Genomic DNA, 17,546 nt, shown 5'->3' with positions numbered 1-17,546 from the left:
CTGTTTCTGAACACGCATCTCAGGACAGAAGGTAGACACCAAAATATTTGACCTTACGTAAGGAATATATACAATCTAGATAATGTGAACAGCGAGGCCATTCCGCTGTTTCATCATGCGAACGCTGGGTGTGTTGACAGGCAAGGATGGGCTGGAAAGAACTCAGAGCTGGGCAACGCTGTTTCTTTGGGATTCAATCAAGACACTGGGCTGATAGCAAAGCACTAAAGATGCTGGACTGACCGCAAAGCAACCGATCTTTGACCCAGCTTCTTAGGAATACTGTTTTGAAAATCTGCCTTGACATTCGCATGTCCTTGTACGCAACTCCGCGAATTCGTCACACACAGCCCTCTCATATCCCAAATAATCCCTCAGGCATTTGCCGACATGTTCAGCCTGCCTGTTTGAGGTTTTCGCAACAACAGTGATTAGCACTGGGATGATGTCTGCATGCAGGACTGGACAGCAAAGAGTAGGATTTGAGGCGAGATCGTTTATTGCGCTACTGAGCTGGATCTCTCAACTCAACATGATAGGCTACCGCCTTGCAGACCTCAAACCTTGACAAAGTGGCAATCATCATGACAACAATCCTGACTCCAGACATTCAGCAAGGGAGCCTTATTGATGTGCACCCATTGCACTGCCTTCTGCACTCCTTCAGGGCTGATCACCCCTGTGGCACCGATCACCCTTGGGTTGTCCTCCATTGTGATAAGGAAGAAGGGAGTTCCTGTAGGCATATTGATTTGTCTTGGAGGCAGGGGCAATTGCGGGTCCCACACTGTCAGGATAGCCCTGAATATCCAGCAAAGATTATGCCAAGGGAAGCAGACAGATGGGTCAACATACCCCAAGCGCAGCCTTCTTCGTAGGTGCCACAGACCCTGATGCAAGGGAGGCTTCCTTCGTCAAACCCTGCTTTACTGCTTATCATGATTTCCATCGGGAGCCCGGTCCATTCCGGACAGTATCCAGTCTTCTCCCATATCTGCCCCTCTGTCATGTCTGATGTGTAGAAGCTGCTGTTGGGGTGCCTCACTTCTCGAGATGCAGTGCTGGATACAGCTTTTTCAGGGGCGAGCACAGACAGATGAGTCCTCACAACTTGGGACGAGGCCCTGAAGATATCTCCACAAAACCCGTCTACGGGCACCAGAGTGCAAATCGGCGGAAGGACAAGAGTGCAGGTGCACAGCGAAGGCAGAAACAACAAGAAACCCATGGCACATCCAACGGCACCTGAGTACCTTGTTGCAGAAAGAAGGGAGTCGCAGTACGCGATAGATGGAGCATAGAAGCGCCTTGTTGAGCGCCTGTCTGTCTCACAGCCACAAGTCTGGACAGTAGTGGTTTGAGCTTCAGCATTGCGGTATTCTGTCACAGGACGGTATGGGCTCGCCTGAACAGACTCCCAGAAATTCTGTACCGTCACGTCAGGAAAGTGATGCCAAGTGCGTCTAGAGCGTGCATTGCAAATTGCGCTTTGCAATGTCGTGCAATTTGAGATGGACGAAAGAAAGACATTCACAATGGGAAGTCCGGTTACGGGGCTTTGTTGATCTACGTATACGGGACAAAATCCCCGTTGCATGCATGATGACAAACGGTTCAAGATAGCCATGGCAAAGACAATCCTTTCACTGAAGTCAGATCCTAGCGCCAAATTCGATCACACTGTTTCGAGTACTGAATGTACAATAATGCCCTGTTCTGTCTTGGTTCTGCTTTGGTCCACGAACTGCAAACTCGTTGACTATTTATTATAGCTCAGAGGTCAATCTCTCAATTGGAGCTTAGCTCGTCGGTTTGGCATCTTTCATTAGCACAAAGAGTGACACCTTGGTATTTTGACTCTATCAAAATGAGCCAAAATTGCAGGTTTGTATTTCGCCAAGGTAAGTCCTAGGGCCTGGATCAAGCCGATCATCCGCACACAGCGAGCTGCTTTTTGTATTTGGTGAGATTACAGCACAGGCTCCAGTTGCATGCTGCGCGGCAGGTAGATATGCGCTCAAATTGCTTTGCGCAGCACCTTCACACTATCTCTATATTATGTTTAGTAAGAAATTGGTGCACACCCAATGCAAGCTGCTTTGATAGGATTTGCCACTTGAACATGGACAGTCCAACGGTGTTTGCAAGATAGTTGCTTTGGCCTTCCTGGGGGCAAAAAACGTTCACTGTTGTCTGGATGCTGATGTCCAGGCTGGTTGCCAGTCTACCTGACTGCGAGCCCTGCAAAATCACTTTTGCATCATCACAGAAGGACACAGCCATTCAAACCGTCGCCATTTGTTGTGTGAAAACTGTTTTTTGACAGATACAGAGCACGGCACAATCCAGAGGTGTCTAGAGATGCCACTGCCGAATGCATGCTTGCCAATCCTGGCTATACGTGCTCAAAACTTGCAATAACTTTGATGAGAGTAGGGGAAGGGTCAGCTGGGAACAAAGGTTGCGCATCTCACAGCTATGTTGCCCTTGCTGCATGAATGCCAGCGGGGCTTACCAGCAGATGAATGCGCTGTCCATGATGGTGCCCCCATTCATGACCACCAGCTGATGCCGCAGGGGGGCCTTGGCAAAGTTCAGCACTTGGAAGGGCGGCCAAACAACCATCTCAACCACCAGGGTTGGCCAAAAGTCCTTCCTGCACTTGGTGGCCAATCCTGCACGACTGACCTGTGTCAGATATTTAGCAGAGGGGCTTCCAATAAGGTCATCTTTCTGATGATGACAACAGGCTGCGACTCTGTAATGCAGTTTGCTGATAATTTATGGTATCAAGCATGTGGGCGCAAGGCATTACCCTGACGGACCCGCCATCCACGGCATTCATCCATGCAAAAAAGCCCATGACGTGGACTGGTGTGAACAAGAATGTATCTAATAGGACCTGTGCAGCAACAGCCAAGTCAATGACAGTGTGATAGCGGGTAACGATACTCCATCGTTCAAGAGCAGCTCAGGCGCTCACCACACCTTGCCTGCAACGAATTTTCTGGAGCCTGGAGGCCACTGACAGCGGCTGATCAGGTACCTATCCAGCCCTCTATACCAGAAGTGACAGATGGGAGCTGCACACACAGGCCGTATAATTAAAGTTGTTTGTAAATCTCAAGGATCCCAACAGGCTTTTATGTATACTTTGACACACCCCACGTAAAGATCAGAACGAAATTTGAGTTTCTGTACTGTGCGGACAAAGCCATATTCTCTGCATCGTGTCACACAGCGCTGGCCAGGGGGCCCACTTATGATTGCTGCTCCATACAAGGTGGTGAGCCCGAGGCGTCTGCTGTCGATCACCTGCGAAAGGGAAGGGTCCCATCTTGGGAGAGAACAGTGCTTATTCATATTTACTGGAATCCATACAGATGATGTTAATTAAAGTTGATAACCCCAAATCTACCTTTCTGCCCTCGATCTTCTGTGCAAACACATCTCCAATCCCCCTGGTGGACCACGAGCAAAACTCAAGAAGATCACAGGGCTGCCAGTGCGACATGTACGGAATTAAATTTGGCAAAGAACTGCAGATGCATTCTGTAGTTCAGCGCACCAGAGCGTTCCACAGGTCAGAGATTGAACAAGGATCGGTGCTCGGGAGAGGGCGCGTTCATAATGTTGCAAGCCCCTCGACAGGGCATGACGGAAGGGCATGGCGGGGCGGGATGGATAGGATTTCATCTTGATTTGTTACTGACCCTCATGTATGCCTGGCGAGTCTGACAAGAGGGGCCTACATTGGATTGCCGTGCTGTGCGACAGCTTCAGCAGAAAGACAGAGAAGGTTGGATCAATTGCTACGGTGACATACTGTTGAATCACTGAGTCGCAGTGGGATTAATCAACATTTCGAAGAGGAGAGGCAGCTACGTCTGTAACCGTCGAAAAACCATCTGGTGCGCGCAATTCGAAGGCGTTCCTGAGATAGAGTGAAAAAGCTGCTCTTTGAGGTGCGTTAAATTTTGAAGCCCAGGCGTTGCAGTATTCATCAGATTTGATAAAATAGTATACAGCTTCTGTACCTATGAGCTGCAAGCTTATCATCGCCTGATCACTTGATGCAGCAGCCAGATCTTCAATTGCTGTACAAGGCACAAGGCAAACTGCAATCGAATTCTGCTAGTTGAGATATAGAACCTCTTTCAACTAATTCTGATTGTCGCTTTCTCTTGAGATCACTGGCAAAATGGTCTGCATACGATCAGCAACCATGGAGGATCTGTTGGCCATGCAGAGATGCAATTTGCTGTGCTTGCCAGAGAATTACCAGCTCAAGGTGATTGCCTTCTTTGTTTTTGCAGCTTGTTTTCGATGGATCATCGACGCTTGAATTTCTTATTGACATGCCTATCTGACAACTGGTGTGGTCTGGCAGTACTATTTCTACCACATACTCTCTTGGCCGCAGCTGCTCTTTGTTGCTGAGGAATGCAACGGCAAGATCGTGGGATACGTGCTTGCAAAGATGTAAGCAGACTATTTTCCACTACATTTTGCCAAATCCTGAGAGGCCCTTCACTCTTGCAGTTGATTGCCGTGTTGTCTTTGGCAAATATCATGAGCTGCTGCAATTGTTACCTGATACCTCGCAGGGAGGAAGAGGCTGCTGAGACACATGGCCACATCACATCTCTTGCTGTCGCTCGGACACACAGGAAGCTGGGAGTGGCAACAAAACTGATGGAGGCAGCTCGTAAGGCTCTCAGCCCTGATACTTTCCCTGTCAATTCAAATCCCTACAGAGCAGCATGTCTTGCGCGTGAGAAGCCATCCTGAGTGGCCTGGATTGTGGGGTTCTGTGCAGACAGGGCGATGGAGGAAGTTTTTGGCTCAGTGTATGCATCGCTGCATGTACGTGTCATGAACAAGGGGGCGTTCCACCTGTACACACAGACGCTCGGCTACCAGTGAGCCCCTCCTTCCCTGCTCACTCAATTTCATCGTGGAATGCACCCGATTCTTTGCGAAATGCAGCAAAGCTTCCTGATGGCATGCACTGCGCCTGTGATGAGATGCAGCATGGGCTTATCACTTGCTGCATGGCTGGGATGCTGTGTGAACTTGCACACATTGCTGCTCTACAGGATACATGACAGGGAGCCGCACTACTATGCGGATGGGGAGGATGCGTATGACATGCGCAAGTATCTGAAGCCGTCCAGTGCCTTGGCAGCGGCCAATGGCACTTCAGGCAAGGCCAAGCAGGAGGATGGCAAGCAGGCAGGAGGTGGCACCGCGCAGCAGAAAAAGGTCGACGGCGCGCGGCCAAAGAGCGGTGACAAGTCAAGAAAAGCCAAGGTGGATTATGACGAGGTGGACTAGGAGTAACATGACAAACGCTCAGATCTCCTGCACTCTGTCTACACAGTGCAGACTATCATAAGGAGCTCTGCAGTGTGCAAGAGCTTGCTGTCGACCATTGGCTGCCATCCGGCTACTTTTCTGATAATACCATTACAGCGTTGCTTCCTTTAATATGCCGGCAAGTGCCAGCGGATCCTATTTGTCGCACTGAGTCCTCTTTGAGGCTCATCACCGTGAGGGCATCTATTATTTCTTCAGTATCCACTTCCTAGATTGACTACTGATCCTGATCCATCGGTATGGTGCCTTATGTAATCTTTTGGATGTCTTTGCAGTTCCTTTGCACTCGGTGGCACAGTGATGTGGCCTTTTCAATTAGTACAGTGCCATGCCAGTCAACAAACTCCATATGTGTGCTGCAACACATGCCCAATCAAGCCTCACAAAGGGGCCAAATGAAAATCACGATCGGCAATTCTGAGCAATTGATGTACACCTTAGACCTGGAATTCAGCTCACAGCGCTGGCGCTAGGTGGTTCGGGCAGCCTGAAGTCACGGCCAGTGAGGGGGCAGATGCTGGCTTCCCCATGCTGGCGATAGCATTTGAAGCAGACCAGGACGCCGTTGGGGTAGACAGCAAACATTTTGGTGGAGATGCGTGTGTGGCAAGCCCGGCATGCGCGCTCCTCTGTAGACACCACGCTCCGCTGCATCAGCTGCGCATGCACCGCACACACTCTTCAGCTTACTGTGCCGCCACTGCTTTGCAGCAAATGGCTTGTTCACCCGCTGACTGAATCGCTCATGGCCTCTACGATATCTACGCCACCAAAATGACCTCCAAAGACAAGCCGCTAAAATGACCTTCAAACTCCAGTACTGCGCAGATTCTTGTAGGAAAACTTATCAGCTTTTCAGGGAATCTGAAATTTACTGTAGAGCCAGCCTGCCACGGAACTCATGGACACGTTGGAAGGCTGTCGGGGAAATGCTGCTACAACATACCTGATCCTCATGGATAGCTCAGGCGTGCATTCACGATGATAGAGGGGCAGGTCACAACAGCCTTCAATGACAGGTCCTACTGGACAGTAAATTACAGTGAACAGGCGTAAAGCTAGAATACGAGAGCCATTTCAAGGAGCCCAATGGGACAGGAGGCCGACCTCGGCGCGTTCTGCGGCGACAGAAAGGTGCAGGGAGCGGTGGAGGTTGCGTGTGATGCTGGCAGAGCGGCGGTTGTGGATGGCCGTGCGCAGCATACGCGCAAGCACGTCCACCGCCACCGCTAGCGGCATGTCTTCTGACAGCGCATCTAGCACCTTTGTGGCGTCCACGTTTGCCCCTGCCGGCACAAATACGGCCATGCATCACTGTGCTATTATTTGCATATCCTACCTAACTGGCCTGCCCATGACCGCCCGGTTTGATATCAACATTTGAACCAGAAGATGCTCAGGCCTGTCTTTCTTGACTCATCACGACACACTTCCTGCCCGACATACCTGTCCCAACTGCTGAGCTCCATACCAATGATTGACCCAGGACATGCTCAGGGTCCAGATAAAATTCCCATGCTCCGGTAGCCTCATAATCCGAGGGGAAACCGTACAAAGCGTGCTCTCATGCCGGCAATTGTTCGGGCCAATTACTGGGGACTTGACATTAGTATGGGTGACTGGCGCGGTGATCCAAGCATCGGTGGGGGGATGACCAAACCTTGGGCGGCGAGGAGGTGGCAGGCTTCGGCGTAGAGGGGGTCGCGGCCGTGGCCCGGGTGCAGCAGCATGTCGAGGAGGGAGAGGTAGCCCTGCTGCCCCGCCCAGCGCGCGCAGTAGGCCTCCGCCAGCCGGATGTCCCCCAGCACCAGCGCCAGAATGCGCAGCGCTGCCCTGTGATCCTCCAGCTGCACGCAGTCACCCACACCCCCCATAGTCACTCCCTCTCCCTGTGTGAGATATTGCCTTGCCCTCATTCCCAGTTGATCACCTTCAATCTATTTTGCGCTGTGCTGCTTGCGACTGTACAAAATAAGAGGCCGCTTGAAATGTAGCATCCCTCTGGCAGCTGCTTCTCTGAGCATGCCTGCACAATTCTTTTCTAAGAGTTGGTGAGGGTGGTACATGACCAGTCTCACTGATGGATGGTGCTATGAGAAACGCGTCCTGTACATAAGGACCTGGGTTGTGGACAGAATACAGAAGGACAAGAGACAGGCTCATACGTCTGAGGCACAGAAGAGTCCATGAGATGCACACCTTGCTGTGCAGGACGACCTGCTCGTCCCAGAGCTCGGTGTCTGCGCAGCGCTTTAACACAGCGTGCGCGTCGTAGAGCACCGACTCTTCGAGCAGCCCGCACAACTTGTCGCGCGTGTCGCGCAACCGCTGCGCTTCCGCGCTGTCCTCTGCCATCCGCTCCCGCGCCGTCCTCGCTCGCTCCCACGCCGGCACGCTGCCGCATGCATGCAGTGTTTCACTTTCACCCCACCAGATAAATCAGTTTCTACCCACCCTTAGGAGTCAGTCTCCCAGCAGATGTAGCCAATTCACAACAAATTGTCATCAATCAGATTGAATCACTTTGTGGCTACTTTCCCTTTGGACAGAATCCAATGGTGCGAGCAAGACCGGTATAAATGGATCTTACACCAGGAAAGAAATGATAAGCACAGATGGCGCAAGCAAAGCAGACCCAGGCGTGGGGCTGAGACATGATCGATGTGTGCCAGAAAAGCAGGTCTGCACAGGTGTTCACCTGGCGTCGACGGGCGGCATGAGCCGCAGAGCAGCGTCGGCAAGCCCAAGAGCAAGCTCTGTGTGGTGGGCAGGGTCCTGGCTGCCCTTGCTGCCCACCAGGTACTCCAGGTACTGGCAGCTCAGCTCCGTGGACACACCCCTCAGCAATGGCAGCACCGCCTCTGCAGGCAGTTCGCGCCCCTGCAATGTCCAACCTCCTTTCAGTGCAATACAATGTCATTGAATTTGCCTGCCTTTGAGCCATGCTAAAATTTAGCGAGGCAGCCCAAAGGATGCGTTTTGCATACCTGGGCTATACTTGAAAGGAGGGTTAGATGGAGTACGCAATGCCATGGCCTTTGAGCCATGATGTGAGGCAAGATTACCTTGAGAACTACCAGGCTCTGTTCTGGCAGGGAGGAGAGCAGCCACGGCAGGTAGTCGAGGGCCAGGCTCTCTGACACCCGATTCTCGTCCAGCATGAGGGCTGTGGCTCTGTGGATCGCTGCTGCTGCAGGCCCGCCCTCCCAAGCAAACGCCGCCTCGCCGTCCTCACCGGCCGCTTCGTCCAGACTGCCCTCTGCTATGCCCTGCAACACATAAAAGCCCACAATGTCCTCAATTTTCTTGGTCCCTCCCACAGAACAGTAGTCTCATGCTGTCATGTCCGACGCGTAGACCCAAACATTGCATGCAATATCCAGGCATGGAGAGAAGCTCCAGAAAGTGTTTCACAGGATGCAGGAATTGCGTGTCTGCCACGACGCAGTCTGCAAGCGGGCATTGCCCATGGGAATCCTTAATTAACGCATGTGGAAAAGGGAGCACATGGCAGAGCTGGGGGGGGGATAAAACGAACCCGCCAGAGGCGCAGGGCGGCAGCCGCGTCGGCGTGATTGCTAGACAGCAGCGCAAGCACGTGGTACTGGCGCGCATCGGCCAGCGGCTCGCGCAGCAGGTCAAGCCGCGCTTCGTTGGGGCCGGCCGCAAACGCCTCCAGCGCCCAGTCTGCGCGCGAGCCCGCCAGCAGCCGCACCAGCAGCGTGTCCACGCCGTCCAAGTGCTCCACGCCCTCCCACTGCCGCACCTGCCCCGCACATGCCCCTGCCTCAACAACGACTGCCCCAGCTTGCGTGGAACTCCCAACACAGCCCCAGTGCAGGCAGCTGCCTGTCTCAGTGGCGCAAGAAAAGCCCAAAGTCCGAGCTCTGATGTCATTGCCCTTGCAAACCTCACAATAGAGCTACAGGAGCTCGGCTGCAGTGCCACTAGCCTCCATTCATCGGTGCCATATAAGCTTTAAAGACCGAAGTCAGAGCCGACTCTCTCATTGAGGTCAGGAGATGAGAATATGCGGCACCTCGAGCAAGTACTCAGCGACGCACTGCCGCGCGGCCGCGGCCAGCCGCCGCTCGGCGTCCTCGCCGGCGCCGTTTTGGAGCGGCTCGGCCGCGGCGTCGGCCGCCAGGCGCTGCCTGACGAGGCTGCGCAGGTCGGTGAGGGGCGGGTGCAGCCCCCAGCGCGGCCGGGACGGCGCGCGGCCGGCCGCCTGAGCCCAGGGCCGGGTCTCGTCCGGGAAGAGGGGAAAGAGCTCTGCCGGCTGCACCACCAGCGTGGAGCAGTGCTGCAGCGCATCCATCGCCTCCCTGAACCTCAGCTCTGCACACACACAACTGAATTCGGTCATCCCCTGAACTCTCTTCATCACCCTCCGTCCACCAATCTGCTTTCATCAGGGAGTTGTTGTTGCAGTGATGCCAGCAGCAGCTATGGCTTACTGCTGTGGAGTGATGCAGTGCTGGAACGCTGCAAACTAATATTATTCTTTTTGGCATATCAATTTATTGTTTGCCACCGGCAAAATAAGAAATGGAAAGCAGGGGACACCGACCTTGCATGAGCATGAAAGCAGCCTCAGCGGAGGCGACTTCGGCCCAGGCAGCGCCCTCGGACGCGCAGAGCTCGGCCAGGCGCAAGGCCTGATCGTAGTTGCATGCACGCAGCAGCTCCCGCGCCTGATCCTCTAGCGCCACCGGCTTCAGCAGCCACACCTGCAAACCAACAATTCCATAAGTGAGATGCCCAGAAATGATACGCCCATCCCCCATCAGCAAACAAACAAATCCATGACACAACACCAGAGCAATCACAAGACGAGCATTGCCTGACCACGCGTACACCAAATGCAACCAATGAAATGAAGTTTTCAAGCGCTTGCCATTGACGTTTCAGTCCGGGACGTCAAAAACAGAATCAGATATTACATCAGTGGGTTCCTTGCTCTTCCAGTGACATCATGTCTGACTCCGTCTGTGACGGCTCAAATTGTATGGTGATACGGTGCATAAACTTCGCCCGTGGTTGGCACGACTCGGCCCTTCCGACCAATAATTTATCAGTGCGGTAACACCTTTCCTAGTGCATAGCTGGAGGCCGTCATCATCGTGGTAGCTGGGGACTCACCCTGCGGTAGCCGGCCACAAGCACAACGGAACCGCTGGGGTTGTGCGCGGTGTAGAGCTGCTGCCCAGGGGCGGTGCGCAGGCCGTCAGGGTAGGGCAGGCTCTGCACCCAGGCGGCCGTGGTGCGGTCATAGACATGCACGCCGTCCGCGCATGCGGCCAGCACGTAGATCTCTGAGGCCGCCAGCGCTGCAGGCGTGGAAGGGAACGTCAGCGCAGACTGCGCCGGCTGCCCCGCCTCGTCCGTCACTATGCCCACCTGGTCCTGCAGCACAGCTCTGAAGCTCTCATGCCTGCACACTGCGCCTCTATATGCCATTAGTAAATCATGCTGCAAAGCCCTTCAACTGCTCAAAATACTCCTCTCCTCATCGGAGCTTCCTTGTGAACAGTAGCCTGCCATCTCCCGCTCCTGATGCTACTTGGGCAGCCTAACGAGGAAATCTTTCTTGATGAGAGGTGTGAGATAACCAGTCTCAGCTCGCTGAGATTTGTACGATGATGTTGCCGGGGCAGTAGGTGGCTGCTCACCATCAAGAGGACGGCCTGGTTGGCCGAGGGCACAGCCTGCACCATGGTGGGCGGGGGCGCCTCCGGCGACACTGCGAAGAGCTCCGAGTAGGCGGTGGTGATCGGGTCGAACAGCATGTAGCGCAGGCTCGTCACCAGCACTATATGCCTGCCAAGCCACGCCATCGCCTGTGCCAAAGATTCTTATTACAAGTGTCATAATAGCCCGTTCATAGCAGAGGCAAGGTGCGCCTGCAGACAAGCAGCATGGGCCAAACATGACCCACTCTTGATTGTCTTGTCACAGGGACACATTCATTCCCCAAGCCTGCCCATCTCAATGTTGGCTGTCAAGTGTTTTTCATGTTGCACCTTGACGATGAGGGGCTCTGGCAGCTCGGCCTGGGTCAAGCAGACTGCGGGCTCGGAGTGCATCTGGGTCCCCAGGCCCACTCCTGGGACGACCTCGTACACCAACACTCGCACACTCCGTTTGCTAGTCCGCACGGCAACCGCCAGGCGAGAGTGCAGCCCCGCCGCTGTATCCAGCGCTATCGCCGTCACGCCCTGCGCATTGTACTTGCCGCCATTGAATAAGCAGAAAAGCAGTGACAGGGGTGTAGGTGCGCCACAATCAGCTGCACAAGGTGTGTACAGTGCAGGGGCAGCTCACCTTGAGCCCGGGCATGGTGTACTCCTCCAGTGACTCGTAGTCCAGCAGCAGCAGGGAGCCATCACACACCACTGCCAGCCTCTTGGCAATGGCGATGTGCAAAATAGCCGTGACGGGCTGCATGCATGCATCCAGTGTCAAACAATCACTTGTCATCTTTATCAAAGCACAAGGATGGGTAGTGCAGCATTTCCTAATAGGTATAAATGTCCCCACCTTCTTTCCAACATGCTTCCGTGCTCCAAGGGACACCCGCACTCCTGATGAAGTGCTCTGGATCCTGTGTTCTGAGAGCTGCCCATCACTGGTACCCAGGTAGATGTAGCGTGCCGCATCATCTACAGCAATTGCCGAGATGACTGACTGCTTTCCCTTATGATCAAGAGCTGGCCACAGCTCAAATGCTGTGCGGGAGCCCTCAGCCATCGGCATTTGCTGCCTCCAAGAGGCATACTTTCGAGCACTCCAGGATGGTCAGGTGACAATTTGGATCATTGAAATGTCATATGTACAATCCATATAAAACATTTTGCCAACAATAGCATTAAGAAGGAGTACACTTTTTGGATGTTCTCTTTCAGGATCGAAACTGGAACAAGGTCTAAGTCCTTAGTCCTTTGCGTTCATCGAACACTCATCTGAATGAAAACACAACTGTGTTAGAGATCACATGAGAATGGTTGCTTTCGAGCAAAGGAACTTACCAATGAAACTTGTCCTGCCAGGGTTGATGAAGGGTCGGTGGCAAGCCTTGGTACCTCATGCACGCAAGAAGCACTTGATCCATAAGAATTGGAAGATTCCACAGGAAACTGAAAATCAACTGATTTGAAGTCAAGTTACCATCAATTGGGCGATCGCTTCATCCATTTTTGCCTCACGCGCAAATATTCGCTAGAGCTTGCAAGTCAATTGGGCAGTTGTTTCTTCAGCTAGTCACTGTGACACGCCCACTATCTGGTATAAGAAAACTTTGGACACTGGGTACATAGAACGCTATGGCGTGGCGCAGCGCTCTGTCAAAGAACATGCAGGAACTGAGAATACTTTTGTCCCAAACCTCACCAGGGAGCCAGGTAATATGATCGCATTCAAGTGCATTTGAGGGTCCAAGTAGCTTTCATCAATTTCATATCACATTTGATGGCCTACAAATCATGGTTTAATCAAGCTGTCGAATAGTTGTGTAGCACCTGGATGAAGTGTGGACCTTCGAATGCTCATCTTACATTTGCACCCATTTGTGCAAAACTCCATCCAACACCTTTTCAATTGCTTTCAGGGTGCGCGAGATTTTGTCCTCTCAGCATATCAGGAGTTGAAGAAGGCCAACCCTAAGTTCCCAATATTGGTGAGGGAGAGCAGCAATGCAGAGGCAAGGCTTCTCGCTAGATATGACTTTGGTGTCGAGGAAGGAGTCTCTGTGGAGGGCCTGGACAAGGCCAGCATCTCAAAGAAGTTGGAAGAGCTTGTGAAGAAGGGCGAAAGCATGCCACGGTGAGCGCCTGGCATTCTGACCGACTTGTAGATTTGCACAAACTTGACAAAGGATGAGCTCAATTCTCTTGACTAAGATGGTAGTGGACAATACAACATACAGCAGGGAGGCACCTGACAAGATGCAGTGGCAATGCAGGTCGACAGAGAGTGAGGGGAAACTCTGATACTGGGCTTCTGAGGCGAAAATGCCTGGAGCCACCATTTTCGGAGGCTTGCTGGTCCCCAGACGGCTGTATTGTGGAGGACTTGTGTCTGTTAGGCATGGGAAATCTGTGTCTGGGCGTGGCAACCTGCAGATTAATGCTGAGGAATATTCTTAAGTATTGCATCTGCTGTCGCACAAGAAGCAATATAAGTACTGCGACAGATCACAGATCCGGGAAAGAGAGGCAATTGCCATTTACATTCTAGCCTCAAACTGTAAAAAGTATACAAGGTATCTTCCAAGCAGTACATAATGCACCGGATCTGCAGCAACAATTCAGCACATGTGTACAGCCTGCATGTGATGTTTCATATATGCCCAGCACCGGGGCTGGTCACAAACCATCGATAGACTTCACTCCTGGTTTGCAGCAACCTATTCAGAGCTCAAAGGCTCCCCTGTTACCTCTCTGTGGGCTCTGCTGTAGTTGTTGCGCTTGCTGTGCACCCAAGGTCACCCAATGCTTCTTCTGGCAGCGCTTTGAGCAGTATTTGGCATGCTGACATCCCATGCATGCCAGCAGCTTTTCATACAGCTCCTGGCACTGGTCACACCTGCACGACATACAATCACACTCACATCTTGAAATGCGCATGGAGCACAAATGCACATCCTTCAAGCCCTTCATGGCACTGAGCTAAAGCTCGGAGCCGCTCGCAGGGGCTGCTCACAGACAAGCAGGATATCGATAACAGATGGCTCATCACAAAATATCTTCCTGGAAATTTAATGTGAGAAAAGGTCCTTGTGTCTGCACCCTAGCTTGTCTGAAAGAGATGGCAGCAGGGAACCAAGAGTTGCCAGCAAAGCACATTTCATGCGAGGGCATTTCTGCGCGCTATAGCAAAGGCAACCTACCTGACATGATTTTCCTCTTCTTTGAGCTGCTCCATGGTGGATGCTGGGAGCTCTGTGTCTGCAAAGACACGGTCCTGCTTGATGGTGGCTTTGAAGCGGGCAGCCGCCCCCGGGCTGCACCAGAGGCTTTTGGGTCTCCTGCCAAGGAATAGTCCTGCACCGGCGTCCAGCCTCCAGTATTTTTGCACCTGAACTCGCCTCAGCTGTCCAGCCGCGCCTTTGCCTTCCTGGCCTGCTCAGCAGTATACCCTTATCATCGGAGAGCTTCCCTTCTTTAAGCATCCAATTTCAAGATCCAGGGGGTCCAATGACTTCCGGTCTATTTTGCATACCCAACAAGAGCCGGCTTGAACATTGTCTGTTCCCAGGTTCAAATGCCAAGAGCATGGGACTGATCTGAAATGAGTCATCCCAATAAAATTATCGGACATCTCAGCAATGGGATCTCAGCATGTTGCAATGATTACTGACGGATTGCATAAGCTACCTTTTTGACGCGTGCAAGGAACGCAGACACTGCAATGCTGTGGCCCTTCCGGCTGCCACTCAGCAGGGTGAGGAAGCAGTACATTCAGGAAATGTGGCAGGCCTTGATATCATTATTTCTCCTTTCCAACTCGTTTCAGGCCAAATCTCTCGAGTTCCTGCAGATTGCCAAAACAGGTTAGCGAGCATCCAGCACTGTGAATTTTTTTCCCCACATTTGATGCCTGAGCAGCTCCTATAGGAGGCGGCCTGCATCTTTTCAGACTTTTGGGGTTTTCAATTCAAACCAGAATCAGAAGAATTACACCCGTCACACAACTGTCAACTAGGTGGACAGTAGTGTGGACAGTACACTAGTGTGAGTGGGCGCTGAAACAGAAGCACCTGCAGGGCTCGCTCAGGCTTCCTATTGATGGTCCAGTGGAAGAAGGCAGCATTCACACTGCTCCAAGTCGCCGCTGGGTCGAAGTCCTTCATCAGGTACACGTTGTGGTACACACTCTGGACCCTTATCTCCCTCTCCTCAGCCGACTGGCCAGGTTCCACTACTCTCTTCCACAGGGCAACATTGAGCCCATAGCATATGACAATCTCCACCTTGTCAGCTGACAATCCGTACCTGAACGCACAGATTCTTGGATCAATGGCTCTGTTATGAAAGTGATCGATGGCTTTACCTTCAAAGCAAACATCAATGATGTATGTTATTAATATCGAGAGATCGGAAACTTGCAATTGCGACCAGGGGAGGTGAAGACAATGCATGCTGTGTTGATGTCATAATTGTTTTCAACATTGTCGTTCAACTTATTGCCTTTAATTTGCCCACTGTGCCAATGCAGCGCATGCACCTAATCTAATAATGGTGAGTCAGGCGCTGTGTCCCATCGGTTGCAGCTTCTTGAGTCCAGCTTATCAAGCGCTCTCACGGCAAGCGCCGCCCAAACAGTGACTGCACGGTAGTCACCTGTCCAGGCACCTCCACAGAGCAGGCACCGCTGCCAAGAGAGGCAACGGATTGTCCACTTGCATGTGGGCTTGATATTGCCCAACAACCCCCGCCAAAGTTGCATTCGGGTCCGTGGGTAAGTAGTAGTCGTACGCTGCACCACATGAGACAAAGCCTGAGACACCAACAAGCAATGTAGAAGATAAGGACACCTGCACTACTGCAATGCCTTGCCGCCGATGGTGGAAAGACTAGGCGCCACAGCTCTGTAAATGTGCCAAAACAAGCCCGCAGAGCCGAAACGAGAGCAATACATGCGCCTGATTGCCTACCAGTCACTGTTCCTGGCTTGAGTGGCTCGCTGATGATGGTGGCCTTGATATTATGGTGTAATCTTGGGTAGTTGGTTTCATATAGGAGGCACAGCTCTGTGAGATTCACGAAGAAGTGCAGAGAGCAAACATAAATAAATTTGGCTGGTCAAAATTGCTACCGCTCGGCAGGACAAAGAAATTTGATTTGCCAGGTTGTGAGGTAAAAAAAATTGGTTTGATCGTAAGTAATACACCTTCAGCACACCTACACCTACACCTACACCTTCGATGCTCTCGAGATTTGGAATAGCGCTCAGCAACTGAAGCATCTCCATTTGCAAATGCTCGCCCTCGATCACCATCCTCATTGCATTAGTACGAATTTCAGGACTGACGGCAATTGCGGCACAATATGAACACCGTTCCCTTGCAGTGGCATTCTCGTCGTGAGAAGTACCGCAGGTGTGGAAGTCCATTCGGAGCAATGGTGACAAAGACGCCGTTTGAAAGATTATCTAGCGCTTTCAGAATATCTTCAAGGTAGCTGATACATTAGGCTGTGAGCGGCTTAGCACCAACACCCGCAGGCTTCATCCAACAATTCTTCAAGGACGAGATCTGCTGTGGCGGTACTTCTGATCGGAATTACCAGCAAACAAACGTTGAGTAATACATTATCCCACAGACAATTGACAACGCCGAAAATAAACAAGTGCAGATAGTCGTGCTCGAGAATGTCCAGGTTTTGTCGTTGGATTTGGCTCCTCCAAGACGAGGTTGCCCGAGCTTGACTGCCCAAAAGGTGGCAGCTGCCCACCATCGCTTTGCCAGCCTGAGGCTGAATCAAGGAACCGCAAGAATGCCTCAAAGAGAATTTATATTCTGTAAATGCATGGATAGTCGCAGTCACATTAACTCAGCTGCTGCGCATGCATGCAGCAGGAAATGATATACTGAATGTAGACTTCAACTTTGCTGGCCTCTGCAGCATTGTGCCTTTTCTTCTGCATGTGGTAGAATGGTGCACTCTAAAGCAACCTATCTCTCCTTGCAATCTTTAATAGAAGCACCGCAAACCTTTGACGACCACTTTCGATAAAGTCACCAGTTTCCATCACGGCGCCTGGGGCAGTGACTAATTTATGACGTCTAGAAGGGTCTTCCACCACACATGGAAATCCCTAGGAAATCCCTAGGCCTAGAACACTTAGTGAATCTAGACACATACATTGCTACATGGTCCTGGACATGTTCCTTGACTCTCACCAGAAAAAAAGCTCTTGCTCACTTTGCTGCAAGTAGATAGCAAGCACACCAGAGAATCTCACATCCGATGAATGTGTCACAATATCTTGCCACAAATTTATCCAGCTACTTTGCTGGTATGTCAAGCGAACAAAAGACATGAGGATTAGGATGAAGCAGAGACCATATCAGACGGATCAAAGATGGGTTTGTCAGGTCTCACTGGCCAGGTACACTGCTGGTGAGCAATCTCAGTACATCTTAATGATATCACCACTTCCTCATT

At 51.9% G+C, this 17,546-nt stretch overlaps 3 protein-coding genes across 3 annotated transcripts; 2 read left to right on the top strand and 1 right to left on the bottom strand.

The window, feature by feature from the left end:
- Nucleotides 1-2,511: 2,511 nt before the first annotated feature.
- COCSUDRAFT_83449 (hypothetical protein) lies at nucleotides 2,512-2,845 on the bottom strand (the record flags this gene model as incomplete). The annotated part of the gene is made up of 2 exons (XM_005652316.1): nucleotides 2,512-2,656; nucleotides 2,826-2,845. 2 exons carry the CDS (start codon nucleotides 2,843-2,845, stop codon nucleotides 2,512-2,514), a joined length of 165 nt encoding a protein of 54 aa, XP_005652373.1.
- Nucleotides 2,846-4,002: 1,157 nt separating this feature from the next.
- On the top strand, nucleotides 4,003-6,630 carry COCSUDRAFT_21298 (acyl-CoA N-acyltransferase). The gene is made up of 6 exons (XM_005651752.1): nucleotides 4,003-4,291; nucleotides 4,391-4,482; nucleotides 4,608-4,708; nucleotides 4,820-4,922; nucleotides 5,100-6,036; nucleotides 6,487-6,630. Exons 1-5 carry the CDS (start codon nucleotides 4,202-4,204, stop codon nucleotides 5,335-5,337), a joined length of 624 nt encoding a protein of 207 aa, XP_005651809.1. The 5' UTR covers nucleotides 4,003-4,201; the 3' UTR covers nucleotides 5,338-6,036; nucleotides 6,487-6,630.
- Nucleotides 6,631-12,502: 5,872 nt separating this feature from the next.
- COCSUDRAFT_52115 (NADH:ubiquinone oxidoreductase 11 kDa subunit) lies at nucleotides 12,503-13,644 on the top strand. The gene is made up of 3 exons (XM_005651751.1): nucleotides 12,503-12,779; nucleotides 12,986-13,200; nucleotides 13,340-13,644. The coding sequence occupies exons 1-3, from the start codon at nucleotides 12,702-12,704 to the stop codon at nucleotides 13,365-13,367; spliced, it is 321 nt and encodes a 106-aa protein (XP_005651808.1). The 5' UTR covers nucleotides 12,503-12,701; the 3' UTR covers nucleotides 13,368-13,644.
- Nucleotides 13,645-17,546: the final 3,902 nt, after the last annotated feature.

This window comes from Coccomyxa subellipsoidea, assembly GCF_000258705.1.
Source record: "Coccomyxa subellipsoidea C-169, whole genome shotgun sequence".
NCBI classification, from domain to species: Eukaryota; Viridiplantae; Chlorophyta; class Trebouxiophyceae; family Coccomyxaceae; genus Coccomyxa; species Coccomyxa subellipsoidea.
Note: the sequence above shows the minus strand (reverse complement) of the source record. Positions and strands in the feature narration are given on the sequence as shown.

Bases quoted from the DNA above. Each gene is read 5' to 3' on its own strand.
- COCSUDRAFT_21298 (XM_005651752.1), top strand. From the start codon at position 4,202: ATGGTCTGCATACGATCAGCAACCATGGAGGATCTGTTGGCCATGCAG. The intron at 4,709-4,819 runs GTAAGGCTCTCA...GGTTCTGTGCAG, and splicing joins AAAACTGATGGAGGCAGCTC to ACAGGGCGATGGAGGAAGTT. The intron at 4,923-5,099 runs GTGAGCCCCTCC...GCTGCTCTACAG, and splicing joins ACACAGACGCTCGGCTACCA to GATACATGACAGGGAGCCGC.
- COCSUDRAFT_52115 (XM_005651751.1), top strand. From the start codon at position 12,702: ATGGCGTGGCGCAGCGCTCTGTCAAAGAACATGCAGGAACTGAGAATA. The intron at 12,780-12,985 runs GTAATATGATCG...AATTGCTTTCAG, and splicing joins AAACCTCACCAGGGAGCCAG to GGTGCGCGAGATTTTGTCCT. The intron at 13,201-13,339 runs GTGAGCGCCTGG...GTGGCAATGCAG, and splicing joins AAGGGCGAAAGCATGCCACG to GTCGACAGAGAGTGAGGGGA.